This window comes from Canis lupus, chromosome 18 (assembly GCF_048164855.1).
Source record: "Canis lupus baileyi chromosome 18, mCanLup2.hap1, whole genome shotgun sequence".
Lineage (NCBI taxonomy): Eukaryota > Metazoa > Chordata > Mammalia > Carnivora > Canidae > Canis > Canis lupus.
This window is the reverse complement of record NC_132855.1, coordinates 17,846,263-17,870,936: the sequence shown is the minus strand read 5'-3', so window position 1 is coordinate 17,870,936 and position 24,674 is coordinate 17,846,263. Positions and strand designations below refer to the sequence as shown.

Below are 24,674 nucleotides of genomic sequence, written 5' to 3'. Positions count from 1 at the left end.
GAGGTGAGGGACAGAGGGAGGGAGAAAGAGAGAATCTTGAGCAGATTGTACACCTAAGTGTGGAGCCCCCCATGTGTGGCTCAATCTCTCAACCCTGAGATCAGGACCTGAGCCAAAATCAAGAGTCAGATGCTTAACCAATCGAGCTACCCAGACACCCCTTAAGATATTTTTTAAAAGCCACCTGCTAAATGCTACTCTATTTTGTAAGAAAAGGGACATATATGAATATACATTCAAATATTAGAGGGCTAGAATATACATTCAAAGGCTAGAAGAAAAAGGTTATATCTGGAAAACATGAAGGAGGAAGTACTGTACTTCCTACTTTTTGAACTTCCTTAGTTTTTTTTTTTTAAAGATTTTACTTATTTATTCATGAGAGACACGGAGAGAGAGGCAGAGACACAGGCAGAGGGAGAAGCAGGCTCCATGCAGGAAGCCCGATGTGGGACTTGATCCTGGAATCCAGGGATCATGCCCTGAGCCAAAGGCAGATGCTCAACTGATGAGCCACCCAGGCGTCCCTTTTTTTTTAATATTTCAAAATATTTTTAAAAATATTTTTTAGAGGAAAAGAATTAAAAATCCATTTACTGGCCAGCCCATCTAATAAGAGAATTCTCAAAATGATGGTGTTATATATTAACTAAGTCAGCTGATACCTCACGTGCCCTGAGCCCTAATATAATTTCCTTACCCATAAGGAATTTATGATACAAGCAAGTAAATAAAAGTTCAAATAAATAAAATAGAGTAGATGACAAAAACAACAACAACAACAAAAGCACTGTCAGAGGGCAACATATACTAAATTAGTACCCCTAGAGGACAGGGAGGGGTGAGGAACGTGGGCTTCGGGTGGCCGGTGAGCTGGACCAGATGGTGCCTGGGGAGAAAGGCAGCTCAGGAGGAGAAGGGAGAAAAGCGTGAGCCGAGGGCAGTGAAGTTGGGCTCTACAAGGCATCTCGGAAGGTGTTCTGAGGATAATCCAGATAGAGCCACCAACCTTCAGGTTTCCCTGAGGCCTGGGTTGGCAAAGGCGGCTAAGGTCAAACATCATACCCCTGGGACACACTTCCCCCTTCGGTACCTGTTTGTGCTTCTAGAAATGGCTGTTTTCTTATCTAGGAGGAAATTAAATTACCAACTTGACACTGAAGAAAAAGGCTTTTCAGTTAAAAGTCAGCTTTTCAGTTAAGATTCCAGGCTTTTCAGGGAAGATTGCACATCCAGTGAAGATGTGGTCTTTGGAATAATCCCCAAGACCCAGCTTTTCAAAAGGACTCTGGTTATTACCAGAATATTCTCAGAGAGGTGTTCCGCTGCAGGGCCTGCGCGAGGCTCTTTCCTCCTTCTGTGGAGATGCCGTTGAATGCAAGACTAGGAAGGAAAACACCTGGGGTCAGTATTTTAGAGACACGTCTACATTTGGCTTTGGCTTCAGCCACCGAAGCACCCAGAAGGTGCCACCTGGAGGCGGGGCCTGCCCAGGCTGACATGAGGCAGGAAGCAGAAGTACTCAGCCTTGCCAACAGCCACTCCAGCTTGGTTGCTCCAGAGCCCACGCTCCGAGCATGAGGACAGGCACAAGACCACTCAAGGAGAGGCCAGACAGGAAGCGAACATCAGGCCAATGTCACAGGCCAATCAGGGGCTACGAGGGCTCCACTTCAGGTGGCTGACATTTTCAAGGTGTCCGGCAATGAGACCTGGAGAGGTGCCCTCTGTTCTCATGAAGAAGAAACTCTGCTCTGCTATTGCCTCCACTGTCTTGGATTCTTTTTCAGTGTTAGGAAGAACCCAGGCAACAGGAGACACCCGAGGCTCTGAGATTTGGCCAGAGGCCTAAGAGGCAGCCAGGGAGGAGTAGGTCTCTACAGAGATGAAGGTTCCCCTTCCTTCTCAGCATCATCCTGTGAGTGAGGAAGGGCCAGCATCCCTTTCGGTTTTATCTGGACTCCCCACTTCCCTACTCCCAAGGGGCCTGGGGAGACCACTGAGATGCTGGCAAAGTCCTACATCTGGGTCCGGGTGGTGGTTATGTTGGTGTGTACATATGGCAAGTGGCCGAGCCGAACAGTAATGTACTTTGACGTAGGCCTCTTATATATCAATAAAACTGCTTACAAAAGAAAAATCACACACACACACCCCTTCTCCACTGTGAAAGCCAACCGCTCTCTTCCCCCGGCAAACCAAGAGGCCCACGGAGTGACCAGGTTGGGCCCCGGTGACAGCAGGTCTCAGAAGGCAGCAGTTACCTGAGGTTGGTCAGACTGGGGTGGTTCCTCAGAGCCTCTGCAAAGGCCTTTGCTCCTTCATCGCCGATTCTGTTACCCCACATCCTGAGGATAGAGGGAGATGGTGAACGTTAGCTCGTGCCCACCCCTTCCTTTCTGCTGGTAGCCACGCTTGGCGCTGCACTCATGGGCAGGGGTCTCTGCTCTGTCCCTGGAGCTCTGGCCTGGACTACTATTCCCAGACCAGGCCCTTCATGAAGCTGCTCTAGGTTCCAAATTCAAAGGGAAAGGTGGGGTAAGGGCAGCAAAAAGGCTTGTGAACAGAAGCCCAGCAGGTGGCTGCACAGAGGCTGAGATACCCTGGGCTTTCGGAGCGCTGTCAGAGGGCCTGAGCTCACGATGGTCCAAGAAATGCCCCCACCGAGGATGCAGGTTGGCAGCAGCCTAAACAGGAGGCCTGCGGAGGTGCAGACTGCCAGTGTCCATCTGACCCTCTGCAAGGGTCTGAGACATTCATGAGGACACAGTGGGTCTTCCAAGAAGCAAATATCAGGAAGCACCCTCAGGAATCTCCCCAGCAATGCTGCTTTTAGGTGAAGAGGACCCTACTCTCATGGGCTGGTGCATTGTTGCAGTCTGGGGGTCTCGGCGGGGAGCTGCAGTGATGCAGCCCCACACCCTCCCTCCCCACAGCAGATGACTTGTGAAGCTCTGGCAGGAGGAGGCTGGCCTCCTGTTTTAACTGGAATTTTTTTTTAAGATTTTATTTATTCATGAGAGACAGAGGGAGAGGCAGAGACATAGGCAGAGGGAGGAGAAACAGGCTCCATGCAGGGAGCCCGATGTGGGACTCGATCCTGGGACTCTAGGATCACACCCTGAGCCAAAGGCAGGTGCTCAACCGCTGAGCCACCCAAGTGTCCCTTTAACTGGATTTTTATCTGGATTTAAGATTCACTCTGGTGAATCACATAACGTCTTAGACCTTAGTCTACTTTCTGTAAAAGAGGGGCTACTAATAACATTCCCCCTAGAGTTGTGGGGATTAGGTTAGTTAATAGATGCACAGCACTTAGAACAGCTCCTGGCCTACAGCAAGCAACAGCTGTTTTCAACAGGCTGAGAGCACCGTCTGCCCAGCCCACACACAGCAGAGCCAGGGCCGCCTGGGCAACGTGCTCTCACCGCACCAGCGACCCACTGCCATCCCTCCCGGGGATGCTGGAGCCCAGCCATGAGTTCTCCGTGTTTTGCATAAATGTGTACTCCCATGCAGAGAAAGGGGAACCTCTTACACTGCTGGGGGAATGCAAGCTGGTGCAGCCACTCTGGAAAACAGTGTGGAGGGTCCCCAAAAAGTTAAAAAATAGAGCTACCCTGTCACCCGGCAATTGCACTAGGTATTTACCCAAAGGACATAAAAATACAATTCAGGGGCACCTGGGTGACTCAGTGGTTAAGCGTCTGCCTTTGGCCCAGGGCATGATCCCGGAGACCGGGGATCAAGTCCCACGTCGGGCTCCCTGCATGGAGCCTGCTTCTCCCTCTGCCTGTGTCTCTGCCTCTCTCTCTGTATCTCTCATGAATAAGTAAATAAAATATTTTTTAAAAATACAGATTCAAAGGGGTACATGCACCCCGATGTTTACAGCAGCATTATCAACAATAGCCAAACTATGGAGAGAGCCCAAATGATGTCCATCGACTGATGAATGGAGAAACAAGATGTGGTGTGTGTATATATATATAAATATTACTCCGCCATCAAAAAGAATGAAATCTTGCTGTTTGCAATGAGGAGTATCATGCAAGAGAGTATCATGGAGCCAGAGAGTATCATGCTAAATGAAATGTCAGTCAGAGAGAGACAAATACCATATGATTTCACTCTTAAGTGGAATTTAACCAAAAACAACAACAACAACAACAACAACAAAACAGATGAACATGGGGGGATAAAAGAGAGGCAAACCATAAAACATACTCTTAACTACAGACAGCAAACTTTGCTGGAGGGAGGTGGGTGGAGGATGGGCGAGATGGGTGATGGGCATTAAGGAGGGCACTGGTGATGAGCACTGGGTGCTGAATGTAAGTGATGAATCATTAAATTCTACTCCTGATATGAGATTAAACAAAAAAAGAATAAAATTCTGTACATATAGCTTGGCCTTTACTGTATTCAAAATATATTGGATATTTTGCACACACCCGTGTGTGAGAGCAAGAAAGCTTAACTGACCTCAAATGTTGACAATATTTCTGAGATGATTTTCAGATTTTTTGTATTTTTCCTAGTTTACAGATAAAATTATCATGTTTGTTTTATAATCAGATAAAAATGATAACAATATAAAAAGGTTTAGGGCAGCCCAGGTGGCTTAGCGGTTTAGTGCTGCCTTTGGCCCAGGGCGCGATCCTGGAGTCCCGGGATCGAGTCCCACGTCAGGTTCCCTGCGTGGAGCCTGCTTCTCCCTCTGCCTGTGTCTCTGCCTCTCTCTCTCTCTCTCTCATGAATAAATAAATCTTTAAAAAAAAAAAAAAAGGTTTAAAAAGCCTCCTGAATCAAAACCACAATGAGATACTACCTCGTACCCGTTAGGATGGTTACTATTAAAGAACAGAGAGTAGGGCCACCTGGGTGGCTCAGCAGTTGAGCATTTGCCTTTGGCTCAGGTCATGATCCCAGGGTCCTGGGATTGAGTCCTGCATTGGGGTCCCGGCTGGGAGCCTCCTTTTCCCTCTACCTGTGTCTCTGCCTGTGTGTGTGTGTGTCTCTCATGAATAAATAAATAAATCTTAAAAAAAAAAAAAAAAAAAGAACAGAGAATAACAAGTGTTGGCAAGGATGCTGAAAATCCGGAACCCTTGTGCACTGTGGGTGGGCATATAACGTGGTGCAGCTGCTGTGACACTTCCTCAAAAACCTAAAAATAGAATTACCAGCCGATCCTACAGTTCCACTTCTGGGTATATAGAAAAAAAAAATCAAAGAGGTATTTGTACACCCACGTTCCTGGCAGCCCTACTCACGACAGCTAAAATGTGGAAGCCACCCAAGTGTCCGTGGACAGATAAATGGCACATACACACCGTGGACTGTTCCTCAGCCTTAAAAAGGAAGGAAATTCCAATACAAGCTACGGCATGGGTGGACCTCGAGGAGAACACTGTGCTGAGTGAAGGAAGCCAGGCACAATGACCCAAATACCTCGCGTGGCTCCACTTCAAGAGCCGCCTGTGGTAGTCAAACCCCTGGGGACAGGAAGTCCAAGGGTGGCAGCGGGGGCTGGAGGAAGGGAGGATGGGGAGCTGTTGTGTGATGGGTAGAGAGCTGCTTTTTTGCAAGATGAAGAGAGTTCTGGAGATGGTGGTGATGGTCGCACACCTACGAGGACGCCTAATGTCCCTGAACTGTACCGCTACAAATGGTTCAGATGGTAACTTCTGTGTTAACGGATTTTACCACAATAAAAAAAAAAAAATTGAGGGCAGCCCACGTGGCTCAGCAGTTTAGTGCCACCTTCGGCCCAGGGCGTGATCCTGGGGACCTGGGATCGAGTCCAGCATTGGGCTCCCTGCATGGAGCCTGCTTCTCCCCCTGCCTGGGTCCACTCTGCCTCTGTGTGTGTGTGTGTGTGTGTGTGTGTGTGTGTGTGTGTGTGTCTCATGAATAAATAAATCTTTTTTAAAAATTGAATTTAAAAAAAAAGCCACAGGGCACTTGGGTGGCTCAGTGGTTGAGCGTCTGCCCTCGGCTCAGGCTGTGATCCTGAGGCCCCGGGATCGAGTCCCACGTCGGGCTCCCTGCGTGGAGCCTGCTTCTCCCTCTGCCTGGGTCTCTGCCTGTGTGTCCCTCGTGAATAAATACATAAAATCTTTAAAAAAAAAAAAAGAAAAGAAAAGAAAAAAAAGCCCCCGAGGAATATACCGAACGTCGCCAAGAGGAAAGTTAGTTGCCACACGGGCTGGAACGGCTCCCTCTGTTGGCTGCGGCCAGAAAACCGGACTCTTGCACAAGGTGTTCCCGGGCCTCCGGGGCACACGGGGCGGCGGGCGTGTCACACGCGCCTTCGCCTCTACTCACCCGATTTCTAAGATGGAGCTGCTGTTCCTCACGGCCAGGGCGAGGCACTTTCCCCCTTCGCTCGTTATCTTGTTCTCCCCCAGCCTGCAGAGAGAGCGGGCGGGCAGCCCCGGCGTGAGGGGACCCCCCCCCCCCGCCCCCGGCAGGACACGAAGCCCTGGAGGGAGCCAGCAGGCCCCTCCCCGGGCGGCGACCCCGGCCCTCCCGGGGGTTCTGGAACCGGCCCCAGACGCTCACTCGCACCCCCCAGGGCCCGGGGGCCCCGCTTCAGCTGCGAGCGGCCCTGCCGCCGTGCTCTGTCGCCTTCGGAGAGCATCCCTGTGACAGGGCGAGGCCGGGCTCGAACTGGCGACGAGGCGGGTGCTGGGCCCGAATGCCCGAGTCCCCCCAAGCCCGCAGGCTGAGATCCGACCCCTGAGGTGACGGGATTAGGAGGCCCTGGCGGCGACTAGGCCACGAGGCTGGAGCTGTCCCCTACGGTCCGCGATTCCTAAGAGGCCCCACAGCCGCTCCCTGGCCTCCTTTTCCACCGCGTCAGGACGCAGCAGGAAGGCCCCGGCCGCGAACCAGAAGCCCGAGCCCGAGCAGACACCGGACCGGCCGGCACCTCGGTCCTGGGACTCCTCAGCCTCCAGAATGAAGGAAGACCACGAGGGGCTTCCTTGGGGGGGAGGAGGGGGAAGCCTTCTAGACAGGGGGAGAGCTGTGGCCTTTCTGCCCGTCAGTAATCCGTCAAATGGGAATGCCCAGCTTCCCCCAGGTGGCTGGCCTCCCCCTCAGGCCGTGATTCCCCAGGCTGAAGGCCTACCTTCCACACACGGGCCTCTTAATTTGACCAATGTGGCCCCGGGGCAAGCAGAAGGCTTTAGGGTGACTGCTCTTTATGGTGACGTTTATTCTGTCTGAATAATGAAGGGGTGACCACAGAGGCTGCAGGGTACCCTGCCATGCCCACCCCACTTACTTCAGGTGTGTGAGGCCTTTGCACTCATCCAGGATTCTGGCGACGTACGTGGCTCCCACATCCGTGATCTGGTTGCTGTACAGGCTTCAAGAAAAAGCACAGCATGAGACTTTAGGACTCCCAGCCTTTTTTTTTTGCGACATAGTGACTCCACAAGCTTCTAAGCTATGCCATGTTCATTCGGAGTGTAGCCCCCACCTGTCACCACAGGATGCTCTTACAGTGTCACCGCCCACATTCCTTACATTGTGCCTTTTATCCCCATGTCCCAGTGTCATCTTAATGACCCCCATTTTTATTTTTTTTAATTTTTTAAAATTTTATTTATTCATTCATGAGAGACACAGAGAGAGGCAGAGACACAGGCAGAGGGAGAAGCAGGCTCCATGCAGGGAGCCCGATGTGGGACTCGATCCCAGGACCCCGGGATCACGCCCTGAGCCAAAGGCAGACGCTCAACCCCTGAGCCACTCAAGGCATGCCAATGACCCCCATTTTTTTGACCCTCATTTTTAAAGTGGGTATGTGCTGGCTGCTGATTTCTGAAGTCTGGGCTGAAAGGACAGAGGGACGACACAAGGAGAGCTGTGTGGGGCTCCGGGGTCTCGCAGGCCACATTCAGGGCCAGCTCTGCCGTTTCCCCGGCTTCTGCTTCTGCGTCTGTAGTAAGGAGCAAGAATCCCAGCGCCCCACAGGGTCATTCGGACAATTCCGCACGGTCATTCCAAGCCCTCGTGTGCAAGGGCCCAGCCGGCGGCAGGGGATGGGTATTTTTCTATTAAGGTCACAAGCAGCAGGCTGAGGGGAAAATGTTTGTGAGCTGGAACCTCCTCCCTGCGGCTCCTTGTTAGTCACCTTACCACCTGATTCCAGTTCAGCAAGGCAGAAAGAAGCTGAAAGTGGTAACCAGGCAGGTCACACCAAACTCCTGAGCCGAAAGGCCCCCCGGGGTCATGTGCTCCCTGGGCCTCAATCCAGGGATTAGGTCTTTATCCTAACTGCTTTGAATATTCACACATTTTGCTGCAGAAATATTAAAGTATTAAATATTAAGTATTAAAGTATTTGAAACCAGGGTACAGCCCCTGACCTCCCTGGTCCTATCACCACGGAACAGCATGTCCACTCAATTTGGATTGGTGTCTTGCCCTCCGGGTTCTGGGTAAGGGATCATGGGCCCAGAGTGGTGAATCGAACACATAAACAGTATCTGGCATTTATAAAACATATCCCCAGGGGCGCCTGGATGGCTCAGGGGGTTAAGTGTCAGACTCCCGATTTCAGCTCAGGTCATGATCTCAGGATCCTGGGATTGAGCCCTGTGTTGAGCTCCACTCTCAGCAGGGAGCCTGCTTAGGAGTCTCTTCCTCTTGCCCCTCTTTCTGCTCAGTGTGTTCTCTCTCTCTCATTCTCTCTCTCAAACAGTTAAAAAAAAAAAAATACCATATTCCCAGCTACTTCCTCAGCAACCCCAGATCACCACTCGTAAAATACTTGCCTATATTAAGATCCCAACACGCGACTGAAAAGGCAGCTCAGCAACATTTCCTGACTTGCTCAAAGAGTGGGCTGCTGGCGGAGCCCAGCACATGAACCCAGGACTCCCTGCTCCCAGGCCAGAGCTCTTCCTGGTGCCTTGGCCATCATTCCAACCGTCCAGTGACCCCCACGAATGGCAGCTCCCTGCTCCTCTGTGTTATTACTACATCACTGGCTCGCCACTGTTGAGGAATACGTACCCTAAGAACGTCAGAATTTTGTATTTGGTCAGCTCTTCATATAGCACCTTTACCCCACTGTCAGTGATCTGGTTTACGCTGAGTCTGAAACCAAACAGCAAAGAAAGTCATAAATCACCGCAGCTGTTCACATGCAGAAGCATTAATGCCACAAGGATCCAGAAGCCTGTAGGTCCAGGAGATTTCCCAGCTGTAAACAGCTGCTGACAGGACAGCCAGAGCAGTCAGCCGAATAGCTCCTAAAAAGCCCCGTCATCGTGGGGCCAACAGGCCTACCCAGAACCAAGGCTACAGCGCAGCCCTGACTCAACACAAGGGCTCCAAAGGACACATAAAGGACACACGAGGCCAGCCAGCCCTGACCTCCTGCATTTGTGGGTGATCTCCGGGTCAGCCAGGCCCCTCAATGCGGTTCTCACTGCACAGGAGGGGCCGGGGGATTCAGAAACGTGTGGAGCCGCTTCTAGTGATGACAAAGCTGGAGGAAGGAACGCTCCACCATCTGGCAAGTGGAGCCAGAGATACTAGGTGTCCTGCAAAAGGCAAAACAGTCCCCACAAGGGTGAATGGGTGACAGGCACTGAGGAGGGCACTTGACGGGATGAGCACTGGGTGTTATTCTGTATGTTGGCAAATTGAACACCAATAAAAAATAAATTTATTATTTAAAAAAAAAAAAAAAAACAGTCCCCACAAGAACCGCCTCACCCACAGTGCCAGCAGCCTCCCCATCTGGAAGTCACATTCACAGAAGGGAGCAGGAAAAAGCCTTCAGGATGACGGCCGTCTCCTGCCCAAGGGCCAGCCACTCGCTGGAACTGTTCTGCACAATCCATAAACTAACAGGATATTCTGATATGGCTAAAATGTGAATTTTTTTTAAGTTTTTTTCAATCCTCCTCTCCATCATTTAGGTGAGGCTGCAGGACAGAGTAAAGCTCAGGGATAGATGAGAGTGAGGTGTCAGGGGTGGGTGAGATAACAATGCAAGGGTCAGCAAACTATTTCTGTAAAGGGCCAGAGAGCAAATCTTTTAGGATCTGCGGGCCATGTAGTCTCTACCGCAACTACTCGACTCTGTAGTGTGAAGCGGCTGATATGTATGCACGTGGGTATGGCTGTGTCCCAATAACACTTTATTTACAAACACGAGCCCTGGGCCAGACTGAGCCCACAAGCTGGCCTTTGTAATATGTGAAAGGCTGAACAAGCGGAAGTTTGATTTTTAGGCCACATCAGGTCAGATACTCAGGAACTCTCCTCCCATGGTGCCCACTTTGGTGCTGGGGCACAAAGTGTACACACACTGCACGCCATCTCAGGGTGGCCATCTCAGGAAGGCTACTAGTCACTTTCAATATCTGTGCTTTCTTAGGAATAGAACCCCCCATTTTTTAAACTGGACACATGGGATTAAGTTGTGTCCCATGAAATCTAAGCAGACATCTCATTAGCAATAGCTGAAAAATTCTTCTTAGAAGAATGAGGTGTGTCCTTTGCCTTTCCTTCTTCTTGGTGGCTAGAATGTCAACTGAATGGCTGGAAGTGAGCAGCCATCTTGGGCCAAGAGGTAGAAATCAGGTAGTGAGGGCAGTAGGGTCACCACAGGGCAAAAGAGAACCTGGGTTCCCAATGGTCATGGAGGCACCACGGCAGCCCTGAACCGCCCTCCTCTGCACTTAGACTTTTCTATGAGACAAGCTTGTAACCTATCTAAGCCACCTCTATTTTGAGTTTCCACTAACTTTCAGTCAAAATTAACCCTACCTGGTGGTCTCCGGGAGCTCAAAATGCTTCTCTGGAGTTGCCCATGGCCTCCTGCTCTCCCCTTCACTGGCATGGAGGAGAACTTCACCCGAAGACAGCTGCCTGAGGCAGGAGCATCACCCTGGTGCACTCCATCACCTGAGATGAGCACAGGGGTGCCCAGGGTGTGAGGGTGCCCTGGGCTGAGAGCAAAGAGAACAGGCCAAGGCAGCCTTGGGCTCCCTACATCCCACTGTCCCCACCTAACGTACACTCTGGCATTGGTGTAACCGGTCCCAAATCCCCCCTGTTCTTCAGAAATACTTGAGCCAAGTTATGGAGAACTGAAGCCCTCGTGAGATTTACAAGGTGTATTTTATCCAGGAAATGCTAACAGAAGAAAGCAGACTAGCCTCTCCTTCCTCTAAACCATCAAGCAGGAAACCGTTTAGTTTGGACTAAGATCTACGGCAGCTCAGGGCTGCTGGCTTTGATCATGGAAAGTAACTGGGGCCAGTAAGGACGGAGTCTGCTTTTTCTGCAAACACAAAAGCTCCCAGAAACCTTTCACAGGCTATCTCCGAGCCTCCCACGAATCTCAAAAGGTTGGTGCTTTTTGATTCTGGCTCCACCGTGGCCCTGGCGTGTGACCTTGAGAACATCTCTGTGCCTCCAGTTCCTCCGTCGCCAAAATGAAACTAGCAGTACCCACTACCTTATAGGGCTGCTAGTATTTGTAGTGCCCTTCACCCATTCTCGACGGATGGTGTTGTTATTACTGTAACTGCTAGGATACCAGCATCTCCCTTTTTCAGATGAGGAATCAGAGAGGTGAAGCAATTCATTCAAGGACACCCAGCCAGGGCTGACCTGGAGCCGCCTGCCATGGAGGCACTGCTCCTTGCTCTGTGCCACCTGGTCACAGGTGCCAGGGTAATTCAGGAGGTCCTACCCCATGATGCTCGTCCTGGTGTCTCTGGAGCCTGGCCCTCCCCGCCCCACTGGCTGCTCCCTGTGCCTAGCCTCACCTGAGGACGGTGAGGCGGCTGAAGCAGGGCTGCAGCTCCCTCACGCCGTAGTCGTTGAGATTGTTGTTGTCCAGGTCGAGGGCAAGCCGCTTGCGGAAGTGGTGCAGGACGAAGGAGAGGGCGCTGCAGTCGGCCGAGCACGCGTTGCAGTAGGTCAGCTTGAGGTAGTTGGCGCAGATGCCCTTGGCCGCCAGCCGGCCCACCTTCTCGCTCTGGGTCTCGTAGATGCAGCGCAGCATCCAGATGAAGGTGGGCATGGCCTGTACTTGGCTGAAGCCCCCGGACTGAGTTCGGGGCAGGTTCTTCAGGTGGGCCCGCAGGCTGGCAAGCAGGTGTGCCCACAGGGCCTTGCGCTTTCTGCGCAGGGCAGCGGGGGGCACCAGGTGCCGCAGGAGTTTCTCTTTGGCCTTGGACAACAGGCCGCACAGGAAGAGGTTAGTGAACCGAAAGTGATCCTTGTTCTTGAAGGGGTCTTCCCCCGCCAGGCCACCGCCCTTCAGGCACTGGAAGGGGAGGAGGGGGGGATAGCAGGACTCTGCTCCCGCCTCCCCGGGAGGCGCCCACTCCTGAAAGAACCTGAGCAGCTGCTGAGTGCCCACCTGGTCGTCCACCACGAGAAAGAAGGCGGTAAAGAAGGCCTGGAGGGTGATGTGAAAAAACTCGTAAGACTGCTGGTCGCCGCCCACGCCCGGCTCTGGCACGGCCCGCAGGAAGCCCAGCTGCAGCTCCCCCTCCTGAAACTCGGCCGCCTGCACCTCCTCCTGGCCAAAGACAAAGAGGCTCTTCTCCATGCCCCCGTGGGCCACCTGCCCCAACGAGCGCAAGGTGCCCCGGCTGGCACGGAAGGTCTCCACCTGGCTCCGCGTGTTCCGCTGCACCAGGCTGGTGGGCTGCGTCCTGTTCAGGTGGACCTCGGTGACCAGCAGGAAGACATCGGTCAGGGTCACCGTGCGGCTGGGCAGCTGCGCCGCGCTGTCCCACACGCTGTGGAAGTGCTGGAAACAGCGGAAGATGATCCAGCAGAAGAGGGGCACGGCGCACAGGCTGCAGAGGTTGGGGTTGGCCTCCAGCTGGGCCAGCAGGTGCTGCTGCACCGTCCGGTCGGGGAACATCCTCCGGGCGTAGGCCCGCAGGTGGCTGGGGGCGAAGCCGCGCAGAAGCACCTTCTTGCGGAGGAGCTGGCGCGGGATCTCGACGCCCGTGCGGGCCGTGAGCAGCTTGGCGGCGCCCTTGAGCAGCTTCCCGCTGAGCAGGTTGGCCAGCAGGACCAGCGGGTGGGCGGGCTCCCAGGGGGAGGAGGTGTCAGGGGCGCCGCTCAGGTCGAAGTCCGAGTGCAGCTCGTCCAGGCCGTCGAAGGTGAAGAGGGCCGCGTGCGGGCAGCGCAGCAGGAAGGCGAACACCTCGTCGGGGTCCTGCTCCGGGTAGCAGTAATGCTTGAAGAGCAGGTCCTGCAGGCACAGCGCGTCGCCCTCCTTGAAGCAGCTGAACACGCGGCAGCGGAAGTGGAAGAAGAACTTGAACTGGGCGTCCAGCCGCCGCGCGGCCCACAGGCTCTGCAGCCGCTGCAGCAGCATGGACTTGCCCATGCCCGCGTCGCCGCAGATGAAGATGGTCTCGCCCTGCTCGCTGAGGACGCCGCTGGAGCGGTCCAGGAGGCAGGCCAGGCTGCCCAGAGGGCCCAGGCTCTCGTCCTTGAGGCCCACCAGCTCCGCGATGGTGTCGGTGTACGTCTCCTCCAGCAGCAGCTCCTCCTTCTGGGCGTAGCACAAGACGAACTTGGAATCCCGGCCCAGTTGCTGTCGCAGCTTCTCCGTGTACCTGCTTACTGGAGGGGTGGGGAGGACAGCCAGTTCCCAGTGAAATGCTTTTTGTTGTTGTTTTGAAGTGCATCTATTTATTTAAGTAATCTCTACACTCAACAGTGGAGCTTGAACTCACCACCCCCGAGATCAAGAGCCTCTTGGGGGCTCCCCGGACTGAGCCAGCCAGGCACCTGGAAACGTGTACGGTTGACAAAGAAATAACCCTAACCTTTCTTCCGCTTATCACGTTGCTCTGAAAACGAGGCGTAGTCTCAAAACTAAATGCCAGAACTGTTAGTGAGAAAATACATTACACAGTAGCCTGGATTACAAATGAGCTGTGCCAAAGCACAAAAAGAGAGTAAATTAGGGGGATCCCTGGGTGGCTCAGTGGTTTGGCGCCTGCCTTTAGCCCAGGGCCTGATCCTGGAGTCCCGGGATCGAGTCCCACGTTGGGCTCCCTGCATGGAGCCTGCTTCTCCCTCTGCCTGTGTCTCTGCCTCTCTCTCTCTCTCTTTCTGTGTCTCTCATGAATAAATAAATAAAATCTTTAAAAAAAAAAAGGACAGTAAATTAGGATAAAAACTACCTTATTGAACTCCACAGAGCACACTAGCCCCAGGACCCCAGCATCTGACACCTTAGCATCTGTCCACAGGGGAAGAGACACAGTAACATGCTCACATGCGCATGGAGCTCAGCAAACCTGAGCTAGAAACGGACCTTACCCCGCAGAGGGAGGTGGTCCTTCCCCAGCCAGACAAAAGGCTGTTCCATAAATGCCTTTAAAATACTTCCTGGATTTTAATTATAAGTCAGTTAACAAAAATGAGATGCACGTGCCCATTTCCAAATTCATCTGTAACCTTTTCCCATGAACTTAGTCTAACTTGGTTGTCTGCTTAAAATTTGTGAATTACATTTTTTTTAAAGATTTTATTTATTTATTCATGATAGTCACAGAGAGAGAGAGAGAGAGGCAGAGACACAGGCAGAGGGAGAAGCAGGCTCCATGCACCGGGAGCCCGACGTGGGATTTGATCCCGGGTCTCCAGGATCGCGCCCTGGGCCAAAGGCAGGCGCCAAACCGCTGCGCCACCCAGGGATCCCGTGAATTACATTTTTTATATCTTTAGTAAGGCATAATTGATGTACCATAAATTCACGTATTTTACAATAGGTGCTGTGTACTATTCACTGATTTTTAGTAAATTTACCAAGTTATGCAAACATCACTACAATCCAGTTCTAAAATATCTCGGACGTAAGCCCACTCCTAGCCAGTCTCTGCCCCGGACCCTAGGCCACTGCCAATTTGCTTTCTATCTCTATTAATTTGCTTTTTCTGGACATTTCATATAAATAGGATCACACAGTATGTAGTCTTTCACATCCGGCTTTGTAGAGTGACTTATACTTTAAAAGCTACTGAAGTGGGCAGCCTGGGTGACTCAATGGTTTAGTGCCACCTTTGGCCCAGGGCCTGATCCTGGAGACCCGGGATCGAGTCCCACGTCGGGCTCCCTGCATGGAGCCTGCTTCTCCCTCTTTCTGTGTCTCTGCCTCTCTCTTTCTGTGTGTCTCTCATGAATAAATAAATAAAATAAAATATGTAAAAAAAAAAAAAAGGCTACTGAAGTAAAGGAACCAGTGGAGATGTCTTTTGAAAGAATTATCACAGGCAGGACCATTTTCCTTTTCTCCTGGGGAAGGAAACAGGATAAAGTGCAAAGGAGCAGTAGAAGTAAGAAGCTAACAGTGGCCACAGGTATCGGCAGGGGCGGCTGCAGAAGAGCTGGGCCCTGACACTGCTGGTTGGCCTGGTTTCTGCCAAACACACACCTGTCAGGAACATTGTCCTTTGTCTCTGTGTTCAAGGTCAAACTGGATGCTTTAAACATCCCAGTTTGGGAGCTCAGTGCTGGTATATTGCCAACACGTGTCTCAAACTAGAGAGAACACGGGCACGGAAAGACCTCCTGGCTCCCAGGCCAGATCGTGGCCCCGGTGTGCACTGCAGCTTCAACTGGTCTTGTCCTTGTCATAACGTGCAATCACACGTTCCCCTGATCATGTACCAGTGGGCCTCCTGCACTGGCCTCCGAGCTCCCTGAGAGCGAGAACCGTAACCAGTCCGCTCCACATTGTAACCCTGGCATCCAGCACCACGGCTCGGCACATGGTGGGCATGTCGTCAATACTTGACCTAATGGGTCAGCTAATGCGGTACCACTGTGCTTCAGAAATAAGGACTGGCAACTCGGGGTGACGGAAGAATACTTTGCCCAGGATGAAATTTGGAAAGATGTTCAAAGGGGAAAGAATGCAACCTGGAATTTGTGCAACCACTGAAATGTCTCTATATGTCAGAATGGCAAGTAAGCAAGAGGCCAGGAGAGAGGCCATGCCCACACTTCCACAGGCCTCTCCATAAATCACACCAGCCCCCTGTGGTCAGTTCAGTCACGGGGCGGGCAGCACCCAGAGGACAGGGATCTACTGGCTGAGGGTGTGCGCAGGGCTGCTGGTGCCGACCCCCCGCCCTGTGGAGCCCTGATGCCGCAGCATTTCCAAGCTGCAGGGCTTTGCTTGCTGGCAGTCTGCAGTCCCCCTGGGGGAGAGGGGGACTCATACCTGGGTCGGTGTTGACGACAACTTTGCTCTGAATAAGCTCTGACGGGGAGAAGCCAATCTCCGACAGCCAAGGCCTGAGATCCACATAAGCGTCTTCGAGTTGTTGGAGCACGTAGAGGAGGAACTCAGATGCTTCTTCACCCTTGCTCTGTACCAGGTCCAGAATTTTGCGAACCTGGTGGCAGCGTAAGCAAGAGGGGGTGAGCTAGTGCTTGGGGAGTCCTGCCACCGCACAGGCCCACACTAGGGCTCCAAGCTCTTACTACGTCCTCGAACTTGGCTGTCCACCCAGAGGTGTGAGATACTACCTATGAAGGCCTGGAATCTGGGAAAGGGACCCACCTTAAGAAGAAATTAAACAATACAGCTCTAAAAAGCTGGAAGGTGGGGGATCCCTGGGTGGCTCAATGGTTAAGCGCCTGCCTTTGGCCCAGGGTGTGATTCTGGAAACCCAGGATCGAGTCCCACATCAGGCCCCACGCATGGAGCCTGCCTCTCCCTCTGCCTGTGTCTCTGCCTCTCTCTCTCTCTCTGTGTGTCTCTCATGAATAAATAAAATCTTTAAAAAAAAAATAAAAAGCTGGGAGGCTTCCATGAACTTAAAAGTACAAAGTCAGACTCACAAACCAGAGCTATGTCCACCCCTGTTAAGCTAACACTGCTGCTGGCCAGGAATGAGCGGTGCTGGGACAAAGTAGCTGCATAGGGGAAAGACTATCCACTGGAAAAAGGACAGTCTCTTCAATAAATGGCGCTGGGAAAATTGGACAGCCATGTGCAGAATGAAACTAGACCATTCTCTTACACCACACACAAAGATAAACTCAAAATGGATGAAAGATCTAAGTGTGAGACAAAAATCCATCAAAATCGTACAGAACACAGGCAACACCCTTTTTGACATTGGCCAAGCAACTTCTTTCAAGATACATCCATGAAGGCAAGGGAAACAAAAAGCAAAAATGAATTATTGGGACTTGATCAAGATAAAAAGCTTCTGCACAGCAAAAGAAAAGTCAGCAAAACTAAAGACAACCTACAGAATGGGAGAAGATATTTGCAAATGACATATCAGGTGAAGGGCTAGTTTCCAAGATCTATAAACAACTTATTAAACTCAACAGCAAAGAAACAGACAATCCAATCATGAAATGGGCAAAAGACATGAACAGAAATTTCACCAAAGAAGACACAGACATGGCCAACATGCACATGAGAAAATGCTCCGCATCACTTGCCATCAGGGAAATACAAATCAAAACCACAATGAGATACCACCTCACACCAGTGGGAATGGGGAAAATTAACAAAGCAGGAAACCACAAATGTTGGAGAGGATGCGGAGAAAGGGGAACCCTCTTGCCCTGTTGGTGGGAATGTGAACTGGTGCAGCCACTCTGGAGAACTGTGCAGAGATTCCTCAAAGAGTTAAAAATAGAGCTACCCTATGACCCAGCAATTGCACTGCTGGGGATTTACCCCAAAGATACAGATGCAGTGAAATGGCAGGACACCTGCACCCTGATGTTTATTTATAGGAGAAATGTCCACAATAGCCAAACTGTGGAAGGAGCCTCGGTGTCCATCAACAGATGAATGGATAAAGAAGATGTGGTCTATATACACAATGGAATATTCCTCAGCCATTAGAAACGACAAATACCCACCATTTGCTTCGATGTGGATGGAACTGGAGGGTATTACGCTGAGGGAAGTAGGTCAATCGGAGAAGGACCAACATTGTATGGTCTCCTTCATTCAGGGAATATAAAAAATAGTGAAAGGGAATAAAGGGGAAAGGAGAGAAAATGAGTGGGAAGTATCAGTGAGGGTGATAGAACATGAGAGACTCCTAACTCTGGGAAACGAACAAGGGGTAGTGGAAGGGGGGGTGGGGAGGGGGTTGGGGTGACTGGGTGATGGGCATTGAGGGGGACACTTGATGAGATGAGCCCTGGGTGTTATGCTATATGTTGGCAAATCGAACTCCAACAAAAAATATACAATAAAAAAAGTAGCTGCATAAGCAGAATGGGGTAGGTGCTGGGCCACAGAGCCAAGGGCTGACATATACCCGTATGTAAGCTATACCCTAAAAAAGCTTTCTTGTATTATTAAAAATGCAGGAGGGGGGAATTACACAAGTCAGCTACTGTGCTTTTCCCCCAAAACCCTCTGGTCTCCCCGGAGCCTGGCAGGAGCACCTTGCAAACAAGTTCTATCACTCCTCCAACCAAGAATTTTGGGTCTTGCCAATTCTATTTTTCAGGACATGACACAAAGCTAAAAGGGAACTAAGGGCTGTTTAGACTTCCCACAGTGAGGGGCGCCGCCTGGGTGGCTCAGTCAGTTAAGCAACTGCCTTCAGCTCAGGTCATGATCTCAGGGTTCTGGAATGGAGCAGGGATCTGCTTCTCCCTCTGCCTCTGCTTCCCCTTCTCCCTCTGCCCGTGCTCACTCACTGTCCCTCTCTCTCTCTCACATAAATGAGGGGAGTGTGGAAAAGTCTTCGCTGTAGACCAGGCTGGGATGTGTTTGTTCCCAAACCAGAGGCAAGGCCATTCTCAAGAGTCTTACCCAGCAGTGAGCGGCTCTCTGGAGTTCAGAGGCGCTGAATGAACATCACTCGCTAGTGTTTGATGGTCGTTACCTTTTTCCCTCCTCCTAATAGAAAGTGGATTGAAAACAACAGGCTTTGGAAGCCATACGTGCCCCAAGCAGACAGGAGAGGTGAGAGGAGTCTGCTCCCCACACCAACTCAGAAATATGGAACTGTATAATAAGCTGGTAGCTCAAGTGTTTCTGCTCTGTAAGTGACCCCAACGGGAAATCCCGCCAACGTGCTAAATGCCCAGAGGTCTTCCCTCAGGTCCCCCGAGAAGCCCCTTCTGGCTACCGAGACATGCAGGCCGCCAATGGCAGCCCCTGTCACCAGTACCTTGTCGGGCTGCGTGGGGCAGGCACCCACGATCTCCGCATCTTCGGAAGAGAAGTAGTCATTCTCCAGCAAGTTGTCCACCAGACACTGGGTGTTGCGGATGTGAGTGACCAGAAGTTCCCGGTTGATTTTCAGCAATTTAATGTGGGAGTGAGACTCTGATGGGATTATCCCCATCTCACCGTGACTCTGCTTTTCCATGGCTAAAGGAACGAGGGACTGCTTTGCCCACATTCATCTTTGGCTACATGTATCTTCCTGGCAGGAGGCGATCAGGATCCAGGGCACCCACCTCTCTCTCAGTGCCGCCCCTAAAGAGACCAACGAAATCACAGTGAAGCAAAAGTCATGGAAAAGATGCTTCCCCTCCTCTTTGGTCCTGGAAACTTACTTCAAGCAGGAGGAGTCCTGCTTAAGATGCTGATCTGAGGGGCACCTGGGTGGCTCAGCACGTGACTCTTGACTTGGGCTCAGGTCATGATCTCGCAATCTTGAGATTGAGCCCCCCTTCACGTTCTGTGATTACAGTGGAATCTGCTTAAGATTTTCTCTCTCTCTCTCTGCCTCTGCCCCTCCCCTGGCTCTCACACAGTCTCTTCTCTCTAAAAAAAAATGATAATAATTAAAAATAAATTTTAAAAAAAAGATGGTGATCTGAGATACATTAAAGAAAAAAATCATAATTGAATTGCTTCCGCTTGTGGGTTACATGCCTAGGGAGGGTGACCAGAGGTAGACACCCTTTTGTTTTGTTTTGTTTTGTTTTGTTTTTAAAGATTTTATTTATTTATTCATGACAGACACAGAGAGGGAGGGGGGCAGAGACACACGCAGAGGGAGAGGCAGGCTCCATGCAGGGAGCCTGACGTGGGACTCAACCGTGGGGCTCCAGGATCAGGCCCTGGGCCGAAGGCAGGTGCTTAACTGCTGAGCCACCCAGGGATCCCCTAGACACCCTTTTGTATAGCAAAACGTCTTTATTATCTCTTAAATAATAATAATTTTTAAAAGTGTGCCTCAATCCCAGCCTGGGATAGAGATGGGAAGGTATATTATTTTTCATAAAAAGGAATTGGGAGCACCATGGTTGGCTGAGGGTTGGGGAGTTGCTGAGAGAGAGGGTCTGAGCGCAAAATGGCCTGAGGAGGAAGATAGCCAGCATGAAGTCACCTGTGTTAGCCAGAGCCCAGGAACCTGGGAACAGGGACGTTTCCATCACTTTTGCCCATTCTGGGCTGTGCCGTAGTCCTCCTGCAGCCCTGCTCCAGCTATCCTCACACTTCTAGCAAAGTCTGCCATATACCAAGCACTCTGGGGCATGAAGGAGGAATAACAACCACGTCTGGAGTGAAGCAGGACAGACGGAGGGCAGCAGACAAGGTGACATGGACTTCCAAGTGGCAGATGACCAGGAAAAGCCATCTTCCTGGAAACCTTGAAAACCTTGTGCATCTGCTGAGCTTCCATCTGGGTACAAACAGGGACCCGAGCCATTTTATTTGGGTATTAAAAACTAATCTGGGTTCATCTGAGTGACCCCCACATTGCACTGATTTCCTTTTTTATACCATAAGATCCTTCGGCCACTTCTCCACTCATCCTTGTGTATATAAAGTGGGTCATTATCTTGGAAGTAGAAAGGCCTTAAACTGGCCACTTAGTCCCTCCTTGAGGTAGGAAAACTCACATATCCCAGAGAGATCATTTTTATACTTTTTTGTTGAGCCCTGCCACCCCCAAAATGACTTGTAAACACTGTCACTGTCATTACTGGATCTCTTACAAGCCCACATCTGTAAACGTTCAAGTCCAGCAGTTCTTGATTTTACCCCCCAAGTCACACAAGTCTCCTGGTCCTTTACACATATCCATTTTTCCTTCTTTTATGTCAATTTGCTAAACACTGCAAGCCTTACAGAGATTTCTCAGTGGGACCCACACAATAACTTTCCTTTTATAACCTGAGTGACTGAGCAAGAGAATAGTACAATTTAACATTCTAAGTAGCGGGAGGGCAAGACATCCTTAGCAAAAAGAACTTTCATGGGTGGAAATGACTGGTTAGTTAACTACCATACTAGACGTATGCTTGCCTCTTAGATGTTAATTCAGCCTTTTCCACTGTGGTCAATCATATGACCTATTTTAGGATCCACAGCATTTGAAAAAATGGTTCCCTGAAGGGATACCGGTAGATAATATTAAATTTAAATTAGGGGAAGGGGCAGTCCAGGTGGCGCAGTGGTTTAAAGCCACCTGCAGCTCAGGGCGTGATCCTGGAGACCCGGGATCTGGTCCCACGTCGGGTTCCTTGCATGGAGCCTGCTTCTCCCTCTGCCTCTCTCTCTCTCTCTCTGTGTGTGTGTGTGTGTGTGTGTGTGTGTGTGTGTGTCTCAATAAATAAATAAAATCTTAAAAAAAAATAAATACATTAGGGGAAAATGATACCGTTTTAAGTTTCCAGCATTATTCTCTGAAGTAAATCAGAATATTTTAAAACAACTTTCTCTTCTGAAATCTTTAATTTCCAATATTTTTCTGGAATCTGCAAAATTAAAAAAAAAGACAAGTTTCTTTGAAAATACCATTGTAATGAATGGTGAATAAATTAATGAAATTGATGATGGGGTAGTTTTAAATCCAGAACTCTAGGATGCTGGAGTACTCTCTGTATCTTCTTCCTTCATGACAATGTTTTCTAAATGTCATTTGGGCAACATATTCATTTATATTATTTTTTGGCCACAATTGAGTCCCACCTGTACTTTATTTGCTTAGCTTTGTAGCTTTAGATTGATTTTGTTTTGTTTTGTTTTGTTTTTCATTTGTTTTAGTTCTAGTATAGTTAACACAGTGTTATGTTAGTTTCAGGTAGACACTATAGTGATTCAATACTTCCATATGTTACATCACAGCAAGTGTACTCCCTATTCCCCATAAGTTGACTATTTTAAAACTCAGATTAATTTTTATAAAGATTTTATTTATTTAACAGAGAGAGCAAAAGCAGGGGGAGCAGCAGACAGAGGGAGAAGGAGAAGCAGGCTCCCTGCTGAGCAGAGACCCTGATGTGGGATCATAACCTGAGCCAAAGGCAGGCACTTAACTGACAGAGCCACCCAGGTGCCCCAAATTTTAAAGGAAATTTTATATCACCATTATAAATGAAAACCAGCACTTTCAATAAATAGGAAATAACACAAAAATAAATTCTCCGGAAATAAAACCATGCTATTGTATTCCACCTCAACAGGGCTGCCTGGAAACATCTGAGGTCTGGGGCCTGCTTGCTTGTAGAAGCATTTGAGGGTGTTAAAGACATAGCACAAAACTGAGACTTTCTTTGCACTAATCCTTAATCTAAGAGAACTGGAAAGGGAACTGCTTGCTTATTTCATGAGTGTTTTGCAGGCATGGCTGCTGGGCTGGAACAAGGCTAGGAAGGGTGTTCGTTTCACCTGTTCAAACCTCATCCATGTCCATCTACACTGAGGGCCCCGTGTTACTCACAGCTCTTGTCTCTTCTGAGCCTGAAATTCCCACAATACCAGTGATTTCTCCCCTCAGCCTGCCCACAGCGACCCTGCTTATCTTAAAGATATCTCCACCTTTTGCTATCAAAGGCAGAAACTTCAGCCTCTTGATTTATGGCCACCTAAGGAAAGCAACAAATGCCATGTCAGCCAGCTGGCAAGGAGGCTGTTGTTCTATAATTTCCAAAGCCCCGGTTTGAGATTTAATCATATTTGTGGAATTAGCTCAATCCAGCGGGAACTTGAGGTATGGCTGGTGGAAGAGGAAACAAAAAAAGTTGAACCTGCCTGGTAAACATGATCCAAGGGAAGACCAAATCTATACCCTGGGGCACCATAGATAAATCCACATCATGGGCATCTGGTTACCAAAATACCGAACAGAGCCAGAGATCTCCTAGGCCTGACAGGGGATCCATCATGGTCTTTACCCAGTAAAAGATGGGTCTGCCTAGTGAAGATGGTCAAGGTGTCACGTTCAGGCAAACAGAAGACCAAGGCTGGATCAGGGTCAGGTTTGGTGAGCTGGACCTGTTCCAGTGGCTGGGGTTCACCTGGAGCCATAGTATTGGAAAAGACTGAAGGCAGATATCCTGGTGAGGCAAGTCCAGCAAACAACCAAAAGAACCATTAAGCCAATGGAGATGGCCAGAAAATAAGACTCATCACAGAACAAAAGAGGAAGATGAAGTAGACAAATGAAGCAGAAAAGGTCAGAGGTGGGCTGGTCTGCCACCAAAAGCCATCTCTTGAGACAAAGGCAAGTTGAGGTAGAGCCTATTGATGGGGAGGGAGCCCCTTGGGAGCTGAGGGGGTTAGATGGCACCTCCATCCCCTCCTCTTCTTCCTGGGTTTGTAATCTGCCCTCACAGACGTTTAGTCCCCAGGTAACAGAATCCCAGCATCAATCCACCACCTTAGGCTACTTACAGAGATCTGTGCCCAGGTCCCATCTTGCAATTTGAACTTCTGAACTAAATATAAAGTCTGTAGAGTCTCCATAAAAGGCGCAGGGAAGCTTCTCTGAAGAAAACAAAGCAAGTACTGGGGGAGGGCAGGCAATCAAAGGAAAACAGAAATAGAGACAGAAGAGAGAAACTCTCTATGTTGAATAGAAATAAAATATAATGTGTAATCTAAGATTTTCTAGTAGCCACAAAGTAAAAAGAAATTAATTTTCATAATGTTCTGTTTAACCCAATATATTAAATTTCTTATTTCAATATAGAATTAATGAAACATCTTACATTCATTTTTTTTCATACTAAGGCTCTGAATTCCAGTGTGCACTTTACACTTACAGCACTTCTCAATTTGGGCCAGCCACACATCAAGTGCTCAACAGCGACGGTGGCCAGTGGCTACTGTGCTGAATGGTGTAGCTCTAGAGCAGCCACCACTGTGGCTACCACTACCCATGGTAGAAGGGCATTGGAGCTCCTGCCCTGTCCCCCCTCCATCTAAAATACTGAGGCCAGGAATGACTCTGAATTGGCTCTTCAGGTTAGTTTCTCAGAAAGTCAGTGAGGCAGGTAGTTAAAAAGGTGAGATCACTGACAGTTTTGTGAACTCAGAAAGGAAATAAGTAGGGGACCCACTGGTTTTATAGTTGGTGTACAATTCCTTTCAACTGTCGATAACAGATTTACAGCTTTTCACGCTCGAAAAGATTAAAAATAAGAACTATTTTTTGTCAAGGCATTTTTGTCAAAAATGCTATTGATAGTATCATGAGACAGAGACTTCCGTCCGCCATGGGTAGGGATGCATCCTGGTGGAGACCATCTGGGAACCCATTTAACAGTATGTATCTATCAAGAGCCTGTGAAAAGTTCAATTTAGTAACTTCCCATTCTAGAAATTTGCTTTCTGGAAAGATTCAGAGGTTCTGACAATTTTGTTTTTTTAAACAGATTTCATCTGCTTCTAGCTGTGATATAGTAGTTTCTGACTCTCACAG

At 49.8% G+C, this 24,674-nt stretch overlaps 1 protein-coding gene across 8 annotated transcripts in view; it reads right to left on the bottom strand.

Annotated features, from left to right (window-relative positions):
• Positions 1-24,674, bottom strand: part of NOD1 (nucleotide binding oligomerization domain containing 1) — a 62,882-nt gene that overhangs the window by 20,660 nt on the left and 17,548 nt on the right. For 3 of the 8 annotated variants that reach the window (XR_012010719.1, XR_012010720.1, XM_072783606.1), the window contains exons 2-10: positions 19,573-19,783; positions 19,182-19,492; positions 16,244-16,418; positions 11,808-13,632; positions 9,034-9,117; positions 7,295-7,378; positions 6,331-6,414; positions 2,265-2,348; positions 1,300-1,383 (exon numbers count right to left, since the gene is read on the bottom strand). Coding sequence is in view for 6 of the 8 variants with exons in the window: in XM_072783606.1 (XP_072639707.1) it covers positions 1,300-1,383; positions 2,265-2,348; positions 6,331-6,414; positions 7,295-7,378; positions 9,034-9,117; positions 11,808-13,632; positions 16,244-16,418; positions 19,182-19,415 (2,654 nt within the window). In the remaining 2 variants the exon portion in view is untranslated. Of the gene's footprint in view, positions 1-1,299; positions 1,384-2,264; positions 2,349-6,330; positions 6,415-7,294; positions 7,379-9,033; positions 9,118-11,807; positions 13,633-16,243; positions 16,419-19,181; positions 19,493-19,572; positions 19,784-21,629; positions 21,727-24,674 lie in introns of all 8 variants that reach the window. The other 5 variants (XM_072783607.1, XM_072783610.1, XM_072783609.1 and 2 more) reach the window with 5 other exon arrangements.